Raw genomic sequence first — 19936 nt, 5'->3', positions numbered from 1 at the left:
CTAAACCGGAGGTGCTTTCTTCCTCTGTCCTCTGGCTCCCTCCATCTGTGGATGGGGAGAAGGATCTGGAAAGGGAACATCTCCCCAGAGCCCCGCACAGGCTGCAGGTTCTGGGGGATATTGTGCTCAGCTGGGGGCGGGCAGCTCTGCTGGGTGCTTCCCTGCATTGGGGTTTTGCCTAAATTTCCTGCTTATTCATTCATTCATTCATTCAGCAAACATTGGGCAGCAGTTGTGTGCCAGGTCCTGTTCTAGGCGTGTGGGACACTGCAGTGAATAAGAGTCTATGCCCTTGGGACGTCCCTGGTGGTCCAGTGGTTAAGACTCTGCGCTTCCAATGCAAGGGGCGAGGGTTCAATCCCTGGTCGGGGAGCTAAGATCGCACACGCTGCATGGAGTGGCCAAGAAAAAAAAAAGTTATTAAGAAAGAAAGAGTCTGTGCCCTCAAGGAGAGGACATTTTAGAAGAGGAAACAGATACAAAAAAATTATATTTTACAAGATTATTCTGGAAGAATATTGAAAAGGATAATGAGACAGAGAACTGACTGGCAGGAGGCTCTTCTGTTGGGGGTGGGGTGTCAGGGAAGGATTCTCCTGAATTTCGTCCTGTTAAATTCATTGCTAAGACAGAAAAAAATGGAGAGATTTCACCACACAAATCCAAATAATTCATAAATTCGGGCGAATCTGGCTTCATTCGTGGTGACATTTGGCCAGAGCCACGGGCATCAGGGTACGTGGGCTGCAGTCCACCTCAGTCCCCTGCACCCCATTCTCTTGTGCATCCCGGCTTTACCTGAGTCTGGGTCTTGAGGGCATTTCAGAGCTCTGTCCTAGGGTATGGCAGTTAAACCACAGATAGTCCTGGCATATCAACTGGGGAACAGTCAGGAACACACCAGGTCATTGGATAGAAAAAACTTAATACAGAGATCTAAGCATAAAAGACCAAATGGGCAAGTCATAACGAGATGCCACCTCACACCCATTAGGATGGCTGTAATAAAGAACAAAAAACAAGTGTAGGGGAGGGTACAGGGAAACTGGAACCTTCGTGCACTGTTGGCGGGAATGTAAAATGGTGCAGGCGCTGTGGAAACTATGTCATTTCCTCAAAAAACTAAAAATAGGACCTCAGATTTTTTTTTTATTAAAACTAGAACTATTGGATATGTATAAAATAGATGACTAATAAGGAAAAAATCAAATTGTACACTTTAAATATATGCAGTTCATTGTATGTCAATCATATCTCAATTTAAAAAAAGAAAAAAAAGTTACAAAAAAAAAAAAAAAATAGAACAATGGGGACTTCCCTGCCGGTCCAGTAGTTAAGACTACGCACTTCCACTGCAGGGGGCACAGGTTCAGTCCCTGGTGGGGGAACTAAGATCCTGCAAGCTGTGGGGCGAGGCCAAAAAAAATACAAAAAGAGAACTATGATGTGACCCAGCAAATCTACTTTTGGGTACATATACACAGAAGAATTGAAATCAGGGACTTAAACAGGTATTTGCACACCTGTGTTTATAGCATTATTCACAAAAGCCAAAAGGTGGAAACCCAAGTGTCCACCTGCAGGTGAATGGGTAAACAAAGTGTGTATATATACAACGGAATATTATCCAGCCTGAAAAAGGAGGACAATTCTGACATGTTCCAAAGGGAAATCAGCCAGTTATAAAAACATAACTACTGTAAACTCTACTTATATGAAGTCCCTCGTGTAGTCAATTCCTAGAGACAGAAAGTAGGACGGTGGGTGCCTGGGGCTGAGGGAGGAGAATGGGGAGTTTGGGTTTAATCCGTACAGGCTTTCAGTTTTGCAAGACCAAAGAGCTGGATGGGTGGTGGTGATGGTTGCACAACAGTGTGAATGTGCTTAAGGCAGCTGAACTGCACGCGTAAACTTGGTTAAGATGGTTAAGTTCATGTTATGTGTATTGGACCACAATTGAAAATGATGCTAAATAATACTTTCTAAAAAAGACCAGGGGGACTTCCCTGGTGGTCCAGTGGCTAAGGCTCTGCACCTCAATGCAGGGGGCCCGGTTTCCGTCCCTGGTCGGGGAACTGGATCTCACATGCCGCAACTAAGCGTTCGCAGGCTGCAACTGAAGATTCCCCTTGCCGCAACCGGAAAAAAAAAAAAAGGTCCTGCATGCCACAACTGAGACCTGGCACAGTCAAAAAAGAAAAAAAAAAGTCCAGGGAATTCCCTGATTCCTGGTCAGGGAACTAAGATCCTGAATGCCCTGAGGAAAGGCAAAAAAAAAGAAAGAAAGAAAAGAAAAAGACCAAATTGGGGGTGGGGCGGGGGGTTGCAACGGGGCATCCAGAGATAACAGCAGAAGGGGTGGCATTACTGGAGTCCAGGAGCTGCAGGAGAGCCTGGGAGGAGACCCGTCCACAGAAAAGAGAGAGAGGAGAGAGACGCCAGGCCTCTCCCCTCCCCCAGGCCCCCCTCCCGCCAGCACCCCCATGGCCTGAACCCAGGAGGACCTGGGAAGCGGGGTTCCCTGCAGGAATGGGCCCAGGGGCAGGCGACCCGGAGTGTTGGGGGCAGTGGGTGGGAAAGAGCGCAGACTGGGCCAGGCGACCTGGGTTGAGTTGGGTGACCTTGGACCCATCCGAGCCTCAGTTTCCCCAGCTGACCACGGGGGGCGGATGCTGATGCCCATCTCCCGGGCTCCGCGGGTGGCGGGCGCAGCGGCGGAGGGAAGCACCAGGAGCCGCAGGGACGGCTATCTTTACTGTGTCCACAGGGTGGCACTTCCTTCCTTCCCGCCGCCTTTTGTCTTGGGAAGGTTCCAAACTGCCTCTGGGGGCGAAAGCTGAGCGGACCGCACAGGAAGCGTCCGGGGGCCTGCAGGCGGGCGGTCGATAATTGGTTGATTGACCGACTCCATGCTCAGCCGCGTGGCAAACAGGACAAATGAGCGCGAATGGCCGGGCGCGCGGGAGGGGCCGGGAGGTGGCCGAGGGCGCTGCGAGGGCAGGGTGGGCAGAACTGGGGGGTCCCGGGGCAGAGGCTGGAGTTGATGGAAGCTTCTGGTCCCTGGCCTGGACAGTTTTCTGTTAAGGGAGTAAGTAGTTACTGAGCTCCTTCCTCGGGCGCCCCCACCGTGGAAATAGGTGCGACACAGACAGGTAGGATTAGAGCCTCAGGAAAAAATAAGAGCAGACACTTGGGGATGAACTGTCTGCCCCTCTCGGTGGCTGCCAAAGGAGGGACCAGGCCCAGAGCCCATTTTACAGACGGGAAAGGGGAGGCTGGGGTACCGGGTTTGGCTCTCGAAGCTCCTGGTAAGACACGGATGCCCCTCCCTTTGTCTTTCTCCACCAGCACCCCGAGGGGTGAGGTCTGGTGGTGATCCTCTCTGGGCTCACACGGGGGTCCCCTAGGAAAGGTCGTGGATGTTACCCAGGTAAGATGCAGCGCAGCTGGCCAGCCACTCGGAGCTGGTCTGTGGGCTCAGCTCCCCCGCCACCAAGGAGTGGGAAGCAGACTGGTGCTTCGGAGCTGCCATCTTCAAGGACAGGGTGTGGGCCGGCGCAACCCTGGCTTCCCGTCTCTGACGACGCAACAGCTCCGGCCAGGAGCAGCTGAGTGGTGGGAGGAAGCTGCTCCCCCAAGCCTGACACCCCCAATTCGTGTCCTCTGCTGCCTCCCCCTCCTGCCCCCACCGGCATCTGAAACCACAGCTGCCTGTGGTGAGTCAGGCTGGAGCCTGCAGGGCTGAGCCCAGGTCCGTGGGAGGGAAATGGGGAGGCCAGGATGCAGGGAGAGCTGCCCCTGATGCTGGCCCCTCCCCCACAGTGAGGGTCATCGCCCCCTCCTCTCCCCCAGGAAGTGAATTCCCTCCATGATGAAGGGATGAGAACGGCTGAGAGTTGAAATCTGAGCGAACACTGGTCACATCACCCACCCCACTGAGGAGTGGGATGGGGCAGACAGCCCCCAGGACTTCTGGGTCCTGTCCAGCCTCCCCTCCAGGCAGCTCAGGTTTCAGCACTGATTCCTGCCCTGGGTGGAGGGGCTCCACCCTCCCAGGCACAGCTGCTCTGCTTCCCCGGATGGCCTCCCCTCCCATGCTGTGCCTGGGATGCAGTGGGGGAGCTTGGGGGTTCTTATCGAGACCAGCCCCCTAGTCAGCTAGGCCTCTGCACCATGACCTGTATCAGGAGGCCACTGTCAGGCTGCCCCTTCCCAAGCCCCAACTCTGCCCCCCCGCCCGAATCTGAAAATCCTCCCCACGTCTCACTGTGGACTGCAGGCTTGGCGTGATCCAGCCTCAAGGCCTCGCGTCCCCTCCACGCTGCCTCTTTGCTGTCCCTGAACACCTCTGGGCTTGCTGTTCCCTCTGCCTGGGTCTCTCTCTCCACACTTTTGTCCCCTGGGGCCTCGGGTCTGTCTGAGCTCAAATGACGCTTCTTCCCTGGGGCCTCCTGTAGGCTCTGCCTCCATCAGCTGTGACACCTTCCACGAATAGCTTGCCGTCTCTGTGCCCCAGTTCCATCACCTGTAAGGACACTGGGAGCCGGCACACAGCACCTACTCATGGCCTCCACTGGTGTGGCTCCCTGAAGGGGGGCCTGGCAGGTCACAGATGCTGAATGCACACTTCTGAGTCAGTTGGGGAGGCCGCCGGGAGGTCCTGGGACCTCCCTGAGGGTGGTCCAAGCACTGTCACGTCTGTGTTGATGTCCTGTGACCAGTCCTCCTAGCCTCTCCCCAGCCTCAGCCCACCAAGCTTGCGGGAGGTCCAGCGTGAGAGGTTTGGTCTCTCGACTCCATACACCCTTGGCTATTTCCCCCAGAAACATCAGTTAAAAGCCAGATTGGCCAGTGTGTGGATATTTGACCAGCAATCACTGATCACTAATGACTTTAAGTGTCTAGAACGTCACCCTGCTCTGTCACCTGGCAGGGCTCTAAGTACCGGCCTGAGTTCCAGTCCTTGGTCTCTTTCTACCTGGGGGACCTCAGACAAGGGGCAGGTGCCTTGGAGGCCGTTTCTCACTTGAAAATCCAAGATGCTCCTGCATGGACCCAGGGGCCCCACAGCCAGGGTTCAGCCTCCCAGGGTGTCACTATCCTGTGACTTTGGGCAACTGACTGGACCAGGCTGTGCCTCAGTTTCCCCACCTGTAAAATGGATACTCCCCACCGGCTTGGGACAGTGCTGGCCTGAGGCAGGTGCACGAGGAGGAGCGGGGTGGGGATGTGGGGTCAAGTCTCATCTCTGCGGGCACAAGACCTCGGTTTCCCACTCACTCCCTGGTTTAGGGGGACTCCGGTCCTGCACCCACCCCAAAAAGTCTGCCCGAGCGCTCGGTGTGCCCCTGGCCGGCCTCCAGAATTTGGGAAAGAGCTGGTGGCTGCCAGTGGGCCAGTTCTCAGAGGCAGAGCAGGCAGGGGCGGGGGCGGGGGCGCAGGCTGGAGGCCGTGGGCCGAGGCTGTCCGGGCGTCTGGCCAGCGCTGGGCAGTGAGTCAGGGCCCAGGCATGCGAAGGGACAGGGCCTCTCCTGGCCCCTGTGAGCTCAGGCACCTCCCTGAACCCGCCCGCTGGGCTGCGTTCCTCACCCACTTGCTCACTCCTTGGGCCGGTTGCGGGGGCTGCCTGGAGAGAGGGGGACACGGCCCCTCTGAGCTTGGGTCCATGCAGCCTCCCTGAAGCCATCTTCTTCCTCTTGGGGAAACTGAGTTCTAGGCAGGCAACGCCTCCAGGGCCCCTCCCAGAACAAAGTGAGGACGCTGCTTTGGGGGGCAGGGAGCGGGCCCACAGGGGGTTCAGGTCCTGGGCCTGCGGCACAGAGAAGCCTGTGCCTGTAACTGCACCCACCTTCCAACACTGGCTTTCTCTCCCAGGGACTCTGTGCCCGCACATTTGTTGGAACTAGAGAGAAACACGCCTCTCTGCCCGCCCTGGGACCCTCAGCCAGGCCGGGTCTACTCAGGGCAGGGAGCGGTCCTGGCACCTTCACTCCTGCAGGGCAGCAGGTGGAAGCTGGCTGTGTCAGCAGGAATAGCCACCAAGGTGACAGCAGCTACTCAGCTGACCTTGGCAGACGACTGACTGGTTCCTGGCTCAGGCTGCAAGGCAGGGGGGTAGGGAGTGGGATGGCGGCCCTGAGTGTGCCCGCCCCCCCCAGGGTTTTCATGACAGGCGTGTGCTCCTGGTTTCTACAGGGTGGAGACCAGCGGTGCTGCCAGATATCCTATGATGTCCAGGACAGCCCCCACCAAAGAGAGGGACCCGGCCCCAACATGGCAAAGGCTGAGGCAGGCAAACTCTGGTCTAGGTCAAGTCTTTTGCCCTTTGGAGGCCAAGGGTACAAATGAAGGGCTCTGCTTCTTTTTCACATCATAAAAAATTCTGCCAGCCTTGAAAATGAAACCAGCCCAGGAGGGCTTATGTGAACATTTCCTGGAGTATGTAAAGCCAAGCCCTCGGCATGAAAGCAGGGCCTCTTTAGCTCTTCTGGGAATCTTTCTTTGTGAGCCAGATGGACAGGGGCTGCTTACATTTCAGGGAGACTAACAACCCCTTTTTGGGGTCTATCTCCTGGAGCCCGATAGGCAGGATCCCTTGCCCTAGGACCTCTGAGAGACACCAGAATGGACTATTTTTAGCGCCCACTTGACATACTCAGGTGCTGCTAGAACCTACTGTTCCCTCTGACTAGAATGTCCCTCTCTGATCAAGAAATACGAATTGTACTTACTGTAAATGGTACAGAGGTGCGCAAAACCCAACACCCAAAAGTTCATGTAACCACCAAATCTACTGGCTTCAGGCCAGCATCCAGGAGGCACTTGATATCAAATGGCCCCTGCTTCTCACCCTCTACCCTCAGACAGGTAGGCAGGCTGGCCACAAGCTTCTCACTCTTAATAGTACCTCACTGAGGATGAGGGTTAGGTGAACACCCAGATTGGCTGGCCCAGGCCTTGGCTGCATGCCGAATCCGTTAGGGTTTATTTTGGCTGCTTGCGATAGAAAAACCAAAATAACAAAAGCACACACACAATAGTTTAGCCCCTGCCCCCAAGGAAGTCCAGCACTGATACCCAGCTCCACCATCATTAAGGAACCAGGCTCCTATTATCCCTAGAGGATTGCACCTCTCCTTAAGTGTAGCAAGACACTGCCAGGGCTCTAGCCATCACATCCAAATTCCAGAAAACAGAGTGGAGGGGGAAAGGGTATACTCCCTTGCCTTTTAAATAGAAGTCACACATAACACTTCCTTTTGCATTTCATTGTCCTGGACTTAAGCAAGGGAGGCTGGGAAAAGCTGTGTTTTGACTGGGTAGCTAAAAGGATTTCCTTACCAAGGGGGGAAGGGAGAACAAATATGAGGGAGGCAGCCAGTGGTCTCTGACACACAGCCCACCCTGGAGCCAGGGATGAGCCCCTTTACATCCCATAATATAATCTCTTCGTGACTGACTCATCCTTTCCAGTCCCAGCACAAACGCCACCCCCATCCTCTGGGGCAAGCTCCCCTGGGCCGGGATCCTGCAGCACTCTGGACACTGTCTAGCTCAAGGGTGGCATCTGATCACTTCTGACTCCCCCATTGGCTGAAGGGCCCCTTTGTCTTGTCTTGGGTTCCCAGCACAGCTCGGACACACAGTGGCACTCAGAGGGTGAACGGATACAAAGGGCCAAACTTGAATCACAGGTGACGAAGACCTGGAATCTGTCGTCAGGCACTACGGTGTCATTTGTACCTGTTGTCACGGATGTGAAGTCACAGGCCTGGCACAGTCGAGTCAGTTTTCTTTGGTTACCTAGTCCAGCATCTGAGGCCAAAGTCGAGAGGGGGGAACAGGGGAAGAAATCCAGTAAAAAATTCATTTATGTATAAACATTTAATTTTAAGCTGATCTCACCACCGAGGCACTGACCGCCCACCACGGCTGATTCCCACTGTGTGGGACTGTACGACGCAGTCGCAGAGGCTCCTGGCTACCACTCCGTGTCCACCAAGCTCCAGAGGTAGTCGCTGATGAATTTCTTGGAGAGCTGGGTGCTGTCCAGGTGGACAGGCTGAGCAACACTGGGGCCGTGATGGACTGAGGGTGCAGATGTAAGGAAATCCGGCAACACGGCCCTCCCCCCGGACGAAAGGATACTGCCTTTAAATTGTTATTATTAAGGGGCTTCCCTGGTGGTGCAGTGGTTAAGCATCTGCCTGCCAATGCCGGGGACATGGGTTCGATCCCTGATCCGGGAAGATTCCACATGCTGCGGAGCGACTAAGCCCGTGCACCACAACTACTGAGCCTGCGCTCTAGAGCCCTCGAGCCACAACTACTGAGCCTACATGCTGCACCTATTGAAGGCCGCGCGCCTAGAGCCTGTGCTCCACAAGAGAAGCCACTGCAATGAGAAACCAGCGCACTGCCATGAAGAGTGGCCCGTGCTCACCACAACTAGAGAAAGCCCGTGTGTAGCAACGAAGACCCAATGCAGCCAAAAATTTAAAAATAAACAAATACAATAAATCTTTAAAAAATGGTTATTATTGAGATATTTAGAGACTGAAACAAATTTTCATGAACAGAAAGTTAAATTCTGATTATGCACTGTTTTTTTTCCTAATGGTGGGCAAATACATACAGCATTATATTTACCACCTGAATATTTTAAAGTGTTCAGTTCCGTGGGATTAAGCACATTCATGTCGCTGTGCAACCACCCCCCATCCCCATCCATCTCCAGAACTCTTTTCATCTTCCAAAAACGAAACTCCGTCTCCATTAAACACTGACTCCCCCTCCCCCGATAAGAGACTTTCTGTCTCCGTGACTCTGACTCCTCTAGGGACCTCATGCAGGTGGAATCATACAGTACTGACTTTTTGCATCTGGGTTTATCATGTCCCAGCATACCATGTCCCAGGTTCATCCAGGGTGTAGCAGGTGCCAGAATGTCCTTCCTTTTTCAGGCTGAGTAACATTCCACTGTACGGCTGGACCCCATTTTGTTTACCTGGGCGTCTGCCGATGGGCCCTTGGGTTGCTTCCAGCTTCTGGCTTTTGTGAACGGTGCTGCTGTGAACACAGACATACAAGCATCTATTCAAGTCCCTGCTTTCAGTTCCTTCGTGTGTATACCCAGGAGTCGACCTGCTGGGTCACGTGGTTATCCTATTTAACATTTCAGGCTCCGCCACAGTGTCTGCACCGTTTAACATTCCCACCAGCACAGCACAGGGTTCCGCTTTCTCCACAAAGGATACTGCCTTTGATCATCCCCGGCTCACACTCGTAATCCCACTCAATTTTACTAATTCGGCGATAAAGTTGAGCCACGTACCTGGGCGAGAGGACAAAACAGAGAGAAAAAGGGAAATTATTCCAGCATCGACTCCAGCAAAGACCCGCGGGCTGCGCGCATGCGCACACGGATACACACGCACACCGCGTCTGTGCACCTACACGGCGGAAGGGATGGTGACTGTCGTGTCTTCGTCGACCTCCCTCTCTTGTCTTTCGAGATCGGCCTCGATCTCCTTGAGCTCCTCCAGCTCTCTGGTGAGCTGAGTAAAGCAGGCAGTTAAGGACCCTTGACTTTGGAGGGAGGGCTGCCCACGTGCTCACACCAACCCCCTCAGGCCCGGGCCGGTGGCTCCAGCCGTGTTTTCTAGAGTGAACAAGTGCCTCCTGGGCAAAGCTGGGGCCCGGCCGCTCTGCATACGCAGGAAAGGATATACGAGGCTGGCCTTCAGATGGGCGTCTTCCTCGCTGGCCCTCTGAAGCTCAGCTTCAAGCTGCTGCAACTTGACGCCACCCTGGTGCGCCTGCTCCTTCGCGTCAAGGAGGCTCTGGGCCACCTCCTTCTCTGCAGCGAGGATCTCTGCAGGGCGGGGAGAAGTCTGTGCCCCTCACCTCAGGCTCCCCAGGAGAGCCCTGGAGCAGAGGGTAGTTCACCTCCCTGTGGCCTCAACGCCCCCATCTATGGCCACGTTCCCACTTCAGTCTGTAGCTCCCGGATCCATCGTCCTACTGCCAAATGCCCACCCGAGAGTCCCACGTGGACCTGGCACAAGTGCTTCCATTTCACGGAATCACACTTGAATCCACCCAGGGTAATAAAGTCCGGTCCTTCTTTGTCACCTAGTTTTAACTTATGACATCACTCTCCACCTCGGTGTCCAAGCAACAAGCCCGGGACTCACTTTCTGGATCCAGTGAGCCATCCTGCCTGACAGGACCCCTTCTTCCTTGTGCTGGCCCTTTATCTCTCCAGGACCACCCTAAAAGCCTCCCTGCTGTGCCCTGCTTTGGCCTCTCCTGTTGCCAATCCTTTCTGCTCTCAGCCTTCAGAGCGTCTGCGTTAGAGGCCAAATGTTAAGTTACTCCCCTGCTCAAAGACCTCCCATGGCTCGCCAGTGTCTCCGGGGTAAGGTCCAGGTTTCTGTGGGCACCTTCGACATCCCTGCCACCCTCCTCTCTCCCTGCTTTCGCCCTGCCATGTGCTTTTCCCTCTGCTCTGACTGCAAAGACACCTCATCACTGTGCAGACATGCCACTTTTTTCTCAGTCCTGGACCTCCATCTACCTGTCCTCCAAGGATGCCTCTGTGTGCCTGCTGACTGGGCACACCGTTCCCAGCCTTAAGGCCTCCTGGGTAATGCCTGACTCAGGCAGCTGGACACTCTCCTCTCCCTCTTGGGGCAAGACAGCGCTTCCAGGACAGCCCCTATCACACTGGACTATTTATTCCTCGTCTCTCTTCTTCGAAGCAACAATTGCATCTTACAATCACCATAGATCACCAAGACCTACTCAGAATAGACACATTTTGAACATCCAAAAAGATCAAAAACACCCTAAGAAGGTTACTGTGTTCCTTCCCATAGAGTCAGAGAAACCTGCCAACTCAGAGAAGGCACAGATAAAATTGCTTCTCAAAGGGCTGGCATTTAAGTGTTTACAAAGTTATATCAAGTTAATTTTTAGTCAAAGCATTACATGTCTATGGTTGTGAAAATTTAAACACACACACACACACACACACAATCCTCTCTAAGCTTCTCTACCCGCTGAAGCAGCCACTTAAACTCTTCACTGTTTTCTCTGGCATCGACCTTCATAATTCTAAATAATTTGCTTATGCTGCTATTTCTTGATCTGTCTGTGTTAGACGGTGTCTGCTGACTTCCTGTTAGGAGAGCTGAGGGTCTGGCTCTCTTCCGCAGCCTTCTTGCCACTTCTCCACTCACCCTCCGAACAACAACCAAGTCTCTTGGGATGACCTCCTCCCCACGGAAGTTCATTGTAAGCTGTCATTATCTGAATGTGTGCTAAGTGCCACAGGTGACCAGGGAGCCCTAACTCACTGAATTCTCACCACCCTCTGAGGGTGGCTTAGTCCTTTCCCCTATTTGAGAGGTGATGAGCAGAAGCCCAAGGTCCGGTGACCTGTCTACACGCTTAGCTCCAAAGCCGGGATCTGAACTGGATCCTTCTGAACGAAACCCCAGCTGCCTAGAACACTAACTCTTGTCTCCCTGTCCCAAATCCATCTGTTCTGCTGGAACCCAGGCAGGCTGGGTTATGCTGGTCTTCCCTTCAATCGTCAGTGGAAGGGGGGTTAATGCAGCGGGAGAGGAGGAAAGAAACGAGAGCGAGGGAAGAAGGAGGAGGAGAAAAGTCCAGAAGACCTTGACCAGGACATCCGTTGTGTTTAGACTAACATCCAGACTCCTCCTGGGGGCTCACAGGCCTGGGCAGGGTCTGGCCGCTGCCGACCTCGTCTTCTACCTCTCTCTCCTGGGTCTCCAGGCTCATTCTCACATCATGACCTTGGCATTGACAGTTCCCCCGGCCAGCAACACTCTTCCCGGAGCCATCCCGTGGTTAGCTCCCAGATCATTCAGGTCTCGACCCAAACAGCACCGCCCCATAAAGTGTAATTGTCAAAAGGCATTACGAATCCCTGGCACTGAAACCACAGTGGAAAACTAGATGACAGTTCCTCAAAAAAATTAAATATCAAATTACCATCTGATCCAGCATTTCCACTTCTGGGAAAATACAGAAAGGAATTGAAAGCTGAGACTCAAAGAGATGATTTGTGTCCGCTCATGTTCACAGCAGTACTATTCACAATAGCCAAGGGGTGGAAGCAACCCAAGTGCCCAGTGATGGATGAATGGATAAACAAAATGTAGGGTATCCATACAACGGAAGACTGGAGATGCTGGCGGGGATGCTTACACAACATTGTGAGTGGACTTAATGCCACTGAACCGGACACTTAAAAATAGTTAAAATGGTCAGCCTTACACTATGTCAGTTTTACCACAATAAAAAAACACTTTGAAGCCTTTTAAAAGACAAAAACAAAAAAACCCCTGATGCTGAGAAAAGATGCCACAAGGGCAGCTCCCATACCCCTTTTAAGGACACAATGCTGTGCAAGCCCTCATCTCCATGAATCTCACTTTGATCCATCACGGTGCTATCAGCAGCCCCATTTCACAGATGAGGAAACTGAGGCTTGAGAGGGAAGCACTGGACTGGGACCACAGGTCCCATGAGTTAACAGCAGAAACACTTACCCCATCACCTCCTGACAAATCTGTTTTTCTTGTTTATACTCTGCCTCGCCACGCTAGACTATCAGCCCCACCCCAGGGATTTTGTTTGCTTTGTTCCCTGCTGTCACCCCAGAGCTGGCACTATGCCTGGACACAGTAGGTGCTCAGGTAAACATCTCAACAACCTCAGCATGAAGATGTGGACTATTTATTGTTAGAACCATTTTATGAGAAACAGGCGTTGCGGGGTGAAGTCATCTTCAATCTCACAGCTGGGGAGTGGGGGTGCTGGGATTCAAGCCCGGCGCTTTGGCATCTGAGCCCCAATTCCAACCCTGAGGCCTCCAGCTCCTGCTCACAGAGCGCCGGACCCTGCGAACTCCTACATTCACGACTAAACCCCTGGGAGGTGGCTGCTGTCCTGAAGCCCATGTCATGGGTGGGAAAACCGAGGCTCAGAGGGGACAAGGCTCACCCGCCGGTCGCACGGGGAAATAGGGTGGGGGATGGGGCTCTCAGAAGGGAGGAGGGTCGAGGCCGGCTTGGCCACCCCTCCCATCACTCGGGCCCCGGCTGCCCCCCGCCCCACCCCCGCCACCGACTCGGCCCTCACCTCGCAGCCGCTGTTCGGCACCGTCTTGCGTCTCCAGCAGCCGCTCCACCACCCGCTCGTGGCGCCCCAGCAGCCGCCGTTGCTGCGCCTCGGCGCGGTTGGTGCCCAGCAGGCTCAGCAGCCCCTGGCTCACCTCCTCCATGTCGCGGAAGGCCGCCATGACTACGCCAGGACCAATCCCGCGCAAATTTAACCGCCCTCTGAGCCCCGCCCCCTTCCCGGAGAGGCCCGGTTCCATTGGGTTGGTCCCACGTCAGTCATCAGCGAATGAGGGCGGCCGTTTCGAGTCAGACTAGTGCGCCTGCGCCAGCTCCTCAGTCAGTCATTGGCGATGGCCAGTCTGCTCAGGGAGGGGGAGCCTCCGGAGTCGTGTCTGATGCGCCTGCGCAGGCTGGAAAGCGGCTGCAAGAGCTTCAAACTGCTACTTTCTCCGCACGTCCAGCCCCTGCTTGGTGCAGCGTGGGGTTCTGGGGCGAGGCGAGAACTGCTTCTTGTGGAGCTGACGTTTTGCGATGTGTGTGTGTGGTACTCACAACAAACATCATAAATAAGTAAATTCTGGGACTTCCCTGTTGGCCCAGTGGTTAAGACTCTGTGCTCCCAATGTAGGGGGACTCCCGGTTTCCATCCCTGGTCAGGGAACTAGATCCCACATACATGCCGCCACTAAGAGTTTGCATGCCACAACTAAGGAGCCCAAGCGCCACAACTAAGAAGCCTGCCTGCTGCAACTAAGACCTGGTGCAACCAAATAAATAAACTTTATTTTATTTATTATTTATTTATTTATTTTTGGCTGCGTTGGGTCTTCATTGCTGTGCATGGGCTTTCTCTAGTTGTGGAGAGCAGGGGCCACTCGTGGTGCGTGGGTTTCTCATTGCAGTGACTTCTCTTGTTGCAGAGCACAGACCTTAGGCACAAGGGCTTCAGTAGTTGCAGCTTGTGGGCTCTAGAGCGCAGGCTCAGTTGCTCTGAGGCACGTGGGATCTTCCCGGCCCAGGGATTGAACCCGTGTCCCCTGCATTGGCAGGCAGATTCTTAACCACTGCACCACCAGGGAAGCCCCAATAAATTTTAAATCAATCAATCAATAAATTAACTCTATAAGAGGCTGACTAGCAAAATGGAGTCTGTGACCAGATTTATTGGGTTTCAATACCAGATTTGCCACTTACTAGCTGTGGTACCCCGAGCAAATTTCTTCATCCTTCTGTGCTTCACTTTCCTCCTCAGTAAAAGGAAGATCATCATGGTGTCTACTTAAGAGTTGGCGTGAGAGCTGAATGAGGTCAGTGCCTGGTACTCAGTATGTGCTTTATAGGTGTTACATAAAAAATACATAGAAAGCTAGCGGGTGAGGTGTCTAATTCTCACTGAACACCGTGCTGTGTGTGGGGGGTTATGGTAGAGGAAAGACAAACTGTTCACTTTTGTGACATGTCCCTCAAGTTAGTTGAAGAAATCAATCCAGCGGGTCAGGACCAGCATTTTCTACAAAATACAATCAAAAAACAATCAGGGCATTGTATACAGAAAGCTAAGTATTGTTTTGGGAAACTGCCCCCCATTTGTCTACTGGGTACGGCAGATTGTATTTTTCAAAAAATGGCTACAGAAATAGTTCTAACTTTGCCACTCCCTGTCAAGAGGGAGACTCCAGTTCTTTTGAACTTGAGCAGGGTTTTGTGCAACCAACAGCATGTGGCAGAAGGGATGCTGGGTGACTTCCAAGCCTAGGTCAGAAACTAGGCTACATGGGACTTCCCTGGTGGTGCAGTGGTTAAGAATCTGCCTGCCACTGCAAGGGACATGGGTTCCATCCCTGGTTCTGGAAGACCCCATATGCCTTGGAGACGCTGAGCCTGGCGCCACAACTAGTGAGCCTGTGCTCTAGAGCCTGGGAGCCACAACTACTGAGCCTGTGCTCAGGAGCCCATGTGCTGCAACAAGAGAAGCCAGTACACCGAGCAGCCAGCGCACCGCAATGAAGAGTAGCCCCTGCTCACCTCAAGTAGAGAAAAGCCCGAGTGCAGCAACGAAGACCCAATGCAGCCAAAAATAAATAAACAAATAAATAATGTAAAACTTAAAAAACAATCATTGAAAGCTGCTGCTCAAGTGGTGAGACCTCACAGTGAGCAAAGAAACAAATGAACAGAATCATTTTAGCCAGGAACACCTACTAAGGGCAATAAAACAGGGTCATAGGACAGAGTCACCAGAGTTGGGGCAGGGGAGGGAAGTGGCTTTAGGTTAGGGGGTCAGGGATGGACTCCTTGAGAAGGGGACAGGTGAACTGGGACATGAATGATGAAAAGGAAACAAGGCACCAGGCAGAGTAAAGAACAAGTTCAGGGACTTCCCTGGTGGTGCAGTGGTTAAGAATCCACCTGCCAAGGCAGGGGACGGGTTCAAGCCCTGGTCTGGGAAGATCCCACATGCCATGGAGCAACTAAGCCTGTGCGCCAGAACTATGGAGCCCACGCGCCACAACTACTGAAGCCCACATGCCTAGAGCCCGTGCTCTGCAACAAGAGAAGCCATTGCAATGAGAAGCCCACGCACCACAACGAAGAGTAGTCCCCACTCGCCACAACTAGAGGAAGCCTGCGCAGAGCGACAAACACCCAACACAGCCAATAAAAAATAAAAATAAAACAAACAAAAAAAACAAGTTCAAAGGCCCCTGAGGTGGGGAAGTTTAATTTCTTTAAGGAATAGTGAGGAGGTCAGCATGGCCAGAAAGGAGTGAGCAAGAGGTTTCCCCAGGGGCCTAGAAGTTTTATTCTGCTGCAATGGGAAGCATTGGAACGCATTAAGCAGGGAAGCACTATGGAGTAGATTGGCTCCAGATCTTCCAGAATCGAGAGAACATGCCCGCAAGACTGGATGTGCAGAACGAGGAAGAGAAAGGATGCTTCTGGGGACCTCCCTGGTGGCGAAATGGTTAAGAATCCGCCTGCCAATGCAGGGGACATGGGTTCGATCCCTGCTCCAGGAAGATCCCACATACCATGGAGCAACTAAGCCCGTGTGCCACAACTATTGAGCCTGTGCTTTAGAGCTTGTGAGCCACAACTATTAAGCCCATGTGCTGCAACTACTGAAACCCACATGCCTAGAGCCCGTGCTCTGCAACAAGAGAAGCCACAGCAATGAGGAGCCCTTGCACCACAACAAAGAGTAGCCCCCACTCACCGCAACTAGAGAAACCCTGTGGGCAGCAACGAAGACCCAACACAGCCAATAAATAAATAAATAAACAAATAGATTTAAAAGAATCTGCCTGCCAATGCAGGGGACATGGGTTCAATCCCTGCTCCAGGAAGATCCCACATGCTGCGGAGCAACTAAGCCTGTGTGCCACAACTATTGAGCCAGTGTGCTGCAGCTACTGATGGCCACGTGCCTATAGCCTGTGCTCCACAACAGGAGAAGCCACTGCAACGAGGAGCCTGCACACCACAATGAAGAGTAGCCCCGCTCGCCGCAACTAGAGAAAGCCTGTGTGCGGCAACGAAGATCCAATGCAGCCAATAAATAAATAAATAAATTTGTTTTTAAAAAAAGAATGCTTCTGGGTGTTTGGCCCAAACACCTTTTGGGTGTGTGTGTGGGGGGGGGGGGTTGGTTAGTGCTAGAGACCAAGGTGGTGGGTGGGGAGAGAGCAGGCTTGGAGGTAAGGGGCTGCATGAAATGCAAAGCGTGGGGAAGTTCCCAATGCCTGGAGGATGACCACATGGAACTATCAAGAAGGTAGTTGCTTGGCTATATGAGTCTGCAGAGACATTTCAGCTGTGGATAGAAATCCGGGTGTTGTCAGGGTGCAACCAATATCAGATGACAGCTGTCCTAGGGGAGAGCATGGAGAGGACAAGGTCTGAGATCCAAGGTCTGAGACCCACCAGCTGCAGGCAATGGAGAAAAGAGTAGAAGCCGTCCAGACAGAGAATGCACAACCAGGGATGGAGGAGAGAAATTACAACAGAGCCGTCGGAGATGTGATTTCCACTAACCCTCAGGAATCTGACAGGTCCCCAACCCCAAGCCTGGAGCCATCTTCCTCCTTAGAGCTTACTCTCATGGAATAGTTTTGTTTTGTTTTTGGCCGCACCGTGTGGCATGCGAGATCTTAGTTCCCCAACAAAGGATCCACCCCGTGCCTCCTGCAGTGGAAGCACAGCGTCTTAACCACTGGACTGCCAGGGAAATCTCTCATGGGATAGTTTTTGCCAAGACCCCAGGGGCTGCTCATGTTTTAATATCTTTACAGCGGTCATGGAGCTGGGGACACCCTTAGGGCTAAGTCTTCCCTGGGTCACAGATTCCTTTGAAATCTAATGAAAGCAACGAGAGAGGATCTTCCTTGAAAAACGTACCCAACATGAGCACATATTTGGATTTCAGGACCCCAGGAGCCCATCCCCAGATTTGCAGAGGAAGAAGCTCCCCAGCCTTTGTCTCACAGGGTGGCTAGCAGATGTAGAAGTGATGACACCTTAGTTGTTTCCTGCAGAAATGTCGGTGTCCGGGGATGGAGCTGAGTCCCCAGTGTCAGTGCTTTAGGCATTGCTCATCCTCTGATGTCTGCGTAGTTGATGCTGAGATTGCTGTCACCATCAGCTACGTGACCTTTTGTGGCAGGGGCCGACCTCCTCTGTGCCTAAAGGCGGGCACAGGGCTGAGTGAAATAAAGAGGAGATAAGACCATGGGTTCAGTTTCTGGCTCTGCAGTTCACCCGTGACCTTGGCAAGTTCTTCACCTTTCTAAGCCATGGGCTAATGATAGCTCTACTTATCAGCTGGGAAAGGTTGTTCAAGAGAGAAGTCATTCCAAGTTACACAACCAGAGCCTGAAAGATTTAAATGCTCCTGTCAAAAAGGCCACTGGGCTCACTTCCAAAAAATAAATCCAGAACCACTCACAGCCTTTAGGATGGCTGCAATTAAAAAAAAAATAAAACAAAATCAGGAAATAACAATTGTTGGTGAGGACACGGAGAAACTGGTTGGTGGGAATGTAAATTGGCGTAACTGCTATGGGAAAAACTATGCCTATTCCTCAAAATACTGAAATAGAACTACTATATGACCCAGCGATTGTACTTCTAGGTATATACTCTGTCTCCAAATTGAAAAGCTGGGACTTGAAGATGTTTGTGTACCCAGCATGATTTACAATAGCCAAAAGGTGGAAGCAACCAAGTGTGCACTGATGGATGAATACATAAAATGTGGTGTGTGCAAACAATGGAATAGTATTCAGTCTTTAAGGAAGGCAATTCTGCCACGTGCTACAACGTGGATGAATCTTGAGTATATCACGCTAAGCAAAATAAGCCAGTCATAAGAAGACACATACCGCACAATTCCACTTATACGAGGTCCTTAAAGTCGTTGAATTCATAGAGACAGAAAATAGAATGGCAGTTGCCAGCGGCTGGGGGACAGGGGTTATGAAGTTAATGTTTAATGGGGACAGAGTTTCACTTTGGGAAGATGAAAAGGCCTCCGGAGACATGGATAGTGGTAAGGGTTGCACAACAGTGTGAATGTACTTAATGCCACTGAACTGCACAGTTAAAAATAGTCTGGATGGTAAATGTTTTGTTATGTATATGTCGCCACAAAAATAAACAGATATATTTTTAAAAAGCAAAGCAAAACCCTGGGTTTGGGGGGTGGGGAATGGGGTCATATGCATGAGCTGAACAAAGTAATGAAGATGACGAAATGGTCCTGGGTGATTGCTTGTGAGAAACAATTTTTTAATTTATTTATTTTTTGGCTGCACCACGTGGCTTGCAGGATGTTTGTTCCCCGACCAGGGCTCAAACCTGGGCCACAGCAGTGAAAGCACCGAGTCGTAACCACTGGACCTCCAGGGAGTTTCCGAACAATTTTTTTTCTTTTTAATTTCCAAAAGGCCCCTTGTTGGCTCACAAACGCTTCCGGAAGACTGACAAGATCAGTGGGGCTTCCACTTAGAAGTATACAACTTTGCATAAAATATCTGGGACTTCCTATAACGTCTGAAAACCACCCATTATCTCCTGGTTGAACAGTCCAGAGGGAAAACAGAGGATGTGAGAATCAGCAGAGCAATCGTCCATTATCACTCATCCTTGTGGGAGAGAGGGGAGTGGCCTACGCACTGGGGAGGCACTGAGGATGCTCCACCTCCTGTCCTGGAGCTGGTGACTCAGGGATGTTCACTTTTCAAAAAGCCACGGAGCTGTACACTTTTGCACATGACTTGTACACATAAGTACACATAAGGTATATGCTACCTCAATAAAAACTAAAATGGCAAAGTTATTTTTTTTTGAAGATCAAACGTTTTTAAAGCTCTTTATTGGAGTATAATTGCTTTACACTGTTGTGCCAGTTTCTGCTGATTCTGTGAATCAGCTATATTTATACATGTATCCCCATATCCCCTCCCTCCCGCGACTCCTTCCCACCCAAGTCATCACCCGTCATCGAGTTGATCTCCCTGTGTTATGCAGCAGCTTCCCACTAGCTATTTTACATTTGGTAGTGTGTATATGTCAATGCTACTCTCTCACTTCATCCCCGCTTCCCCTTTGCCCTCCGCCATATCCGCAAGTAAAGTATTTTTTATTTTTTAAAATTTTTAATTAATTAATTAATTTATTTATTTTTATTGGCTGTGTTGGGTCATTGTTGCTGCACGCAGGCTTTCTCTAGTTGTGGTGAGTGGGGCTACTCTTGGTTGTGGTGCGTGGGCTCCTCATTG

The 19936-nt window shown here is 52.0% G+C and overlaps 1 protein-coding gene across 2 annotated transcripts; it reads right to left on the bottom strand.

Annotated features, from left to right (window-relative positions):
• Positions 1-6770: 6770 nt before the first annotated feature.
• SPC24 (SPC24 component of NDC80 kinetochore complex) lies at positions 6771-13336 on the bottom strand. Of its 2 annotated transcripts, XM_057709372.1 has the most exons (6): positions 13177-13336; positions 9730-9874; positions 9457-9561; positions 9306-9334; positions 8974-8979; positions 6771-7815 (listed from the first exon to the last, which is right to left on the bottom strand). In XM_057709372.1, the coding sequence occupies exons 1-6, from the start codon at positions 13334-13336 to the stop codon at positions 7550-7552; spliced, it is 711 nt and encodes a 236-aa protein (XP_057565355.1). In that variant the 3' UTR covers positions 6771-7549. The 2 variants fall into 2 exon arrangements, with proteins under 2 accessions (XP_057565355.1, XP_057565354.1); XM_057709371.1 differs by lacking the exons at positions 6771-7815; positions 8974-8979 and adding an exon at positions 7890-8088 and having other exon boundaries at positions 9258-9334.
• Between the last annotated feature and the right edge of the window lie 6600 nt (positions 13337-19936).

The sequence above is a fragment of the Hippopotamus amphibius genome, chromosome 15 (genome assembly GCF_030028045.1).
Source record: "Hippopotamus amphibius kiboko isolate mHipAmp2 chromosome 15, mHipAmp2.hap2, whole genome shotgun sequence".
Taxonomy (NCBI): Eukaryota; Metazoa; Chordata; class Mammalia; order Artiodactyla; family Hippopotamidae; genus Hippopotamus; species Hippopotamus amphibius.
This window is presented reverse-complemented; position numbering and strand designations above follow the sequence as displayed.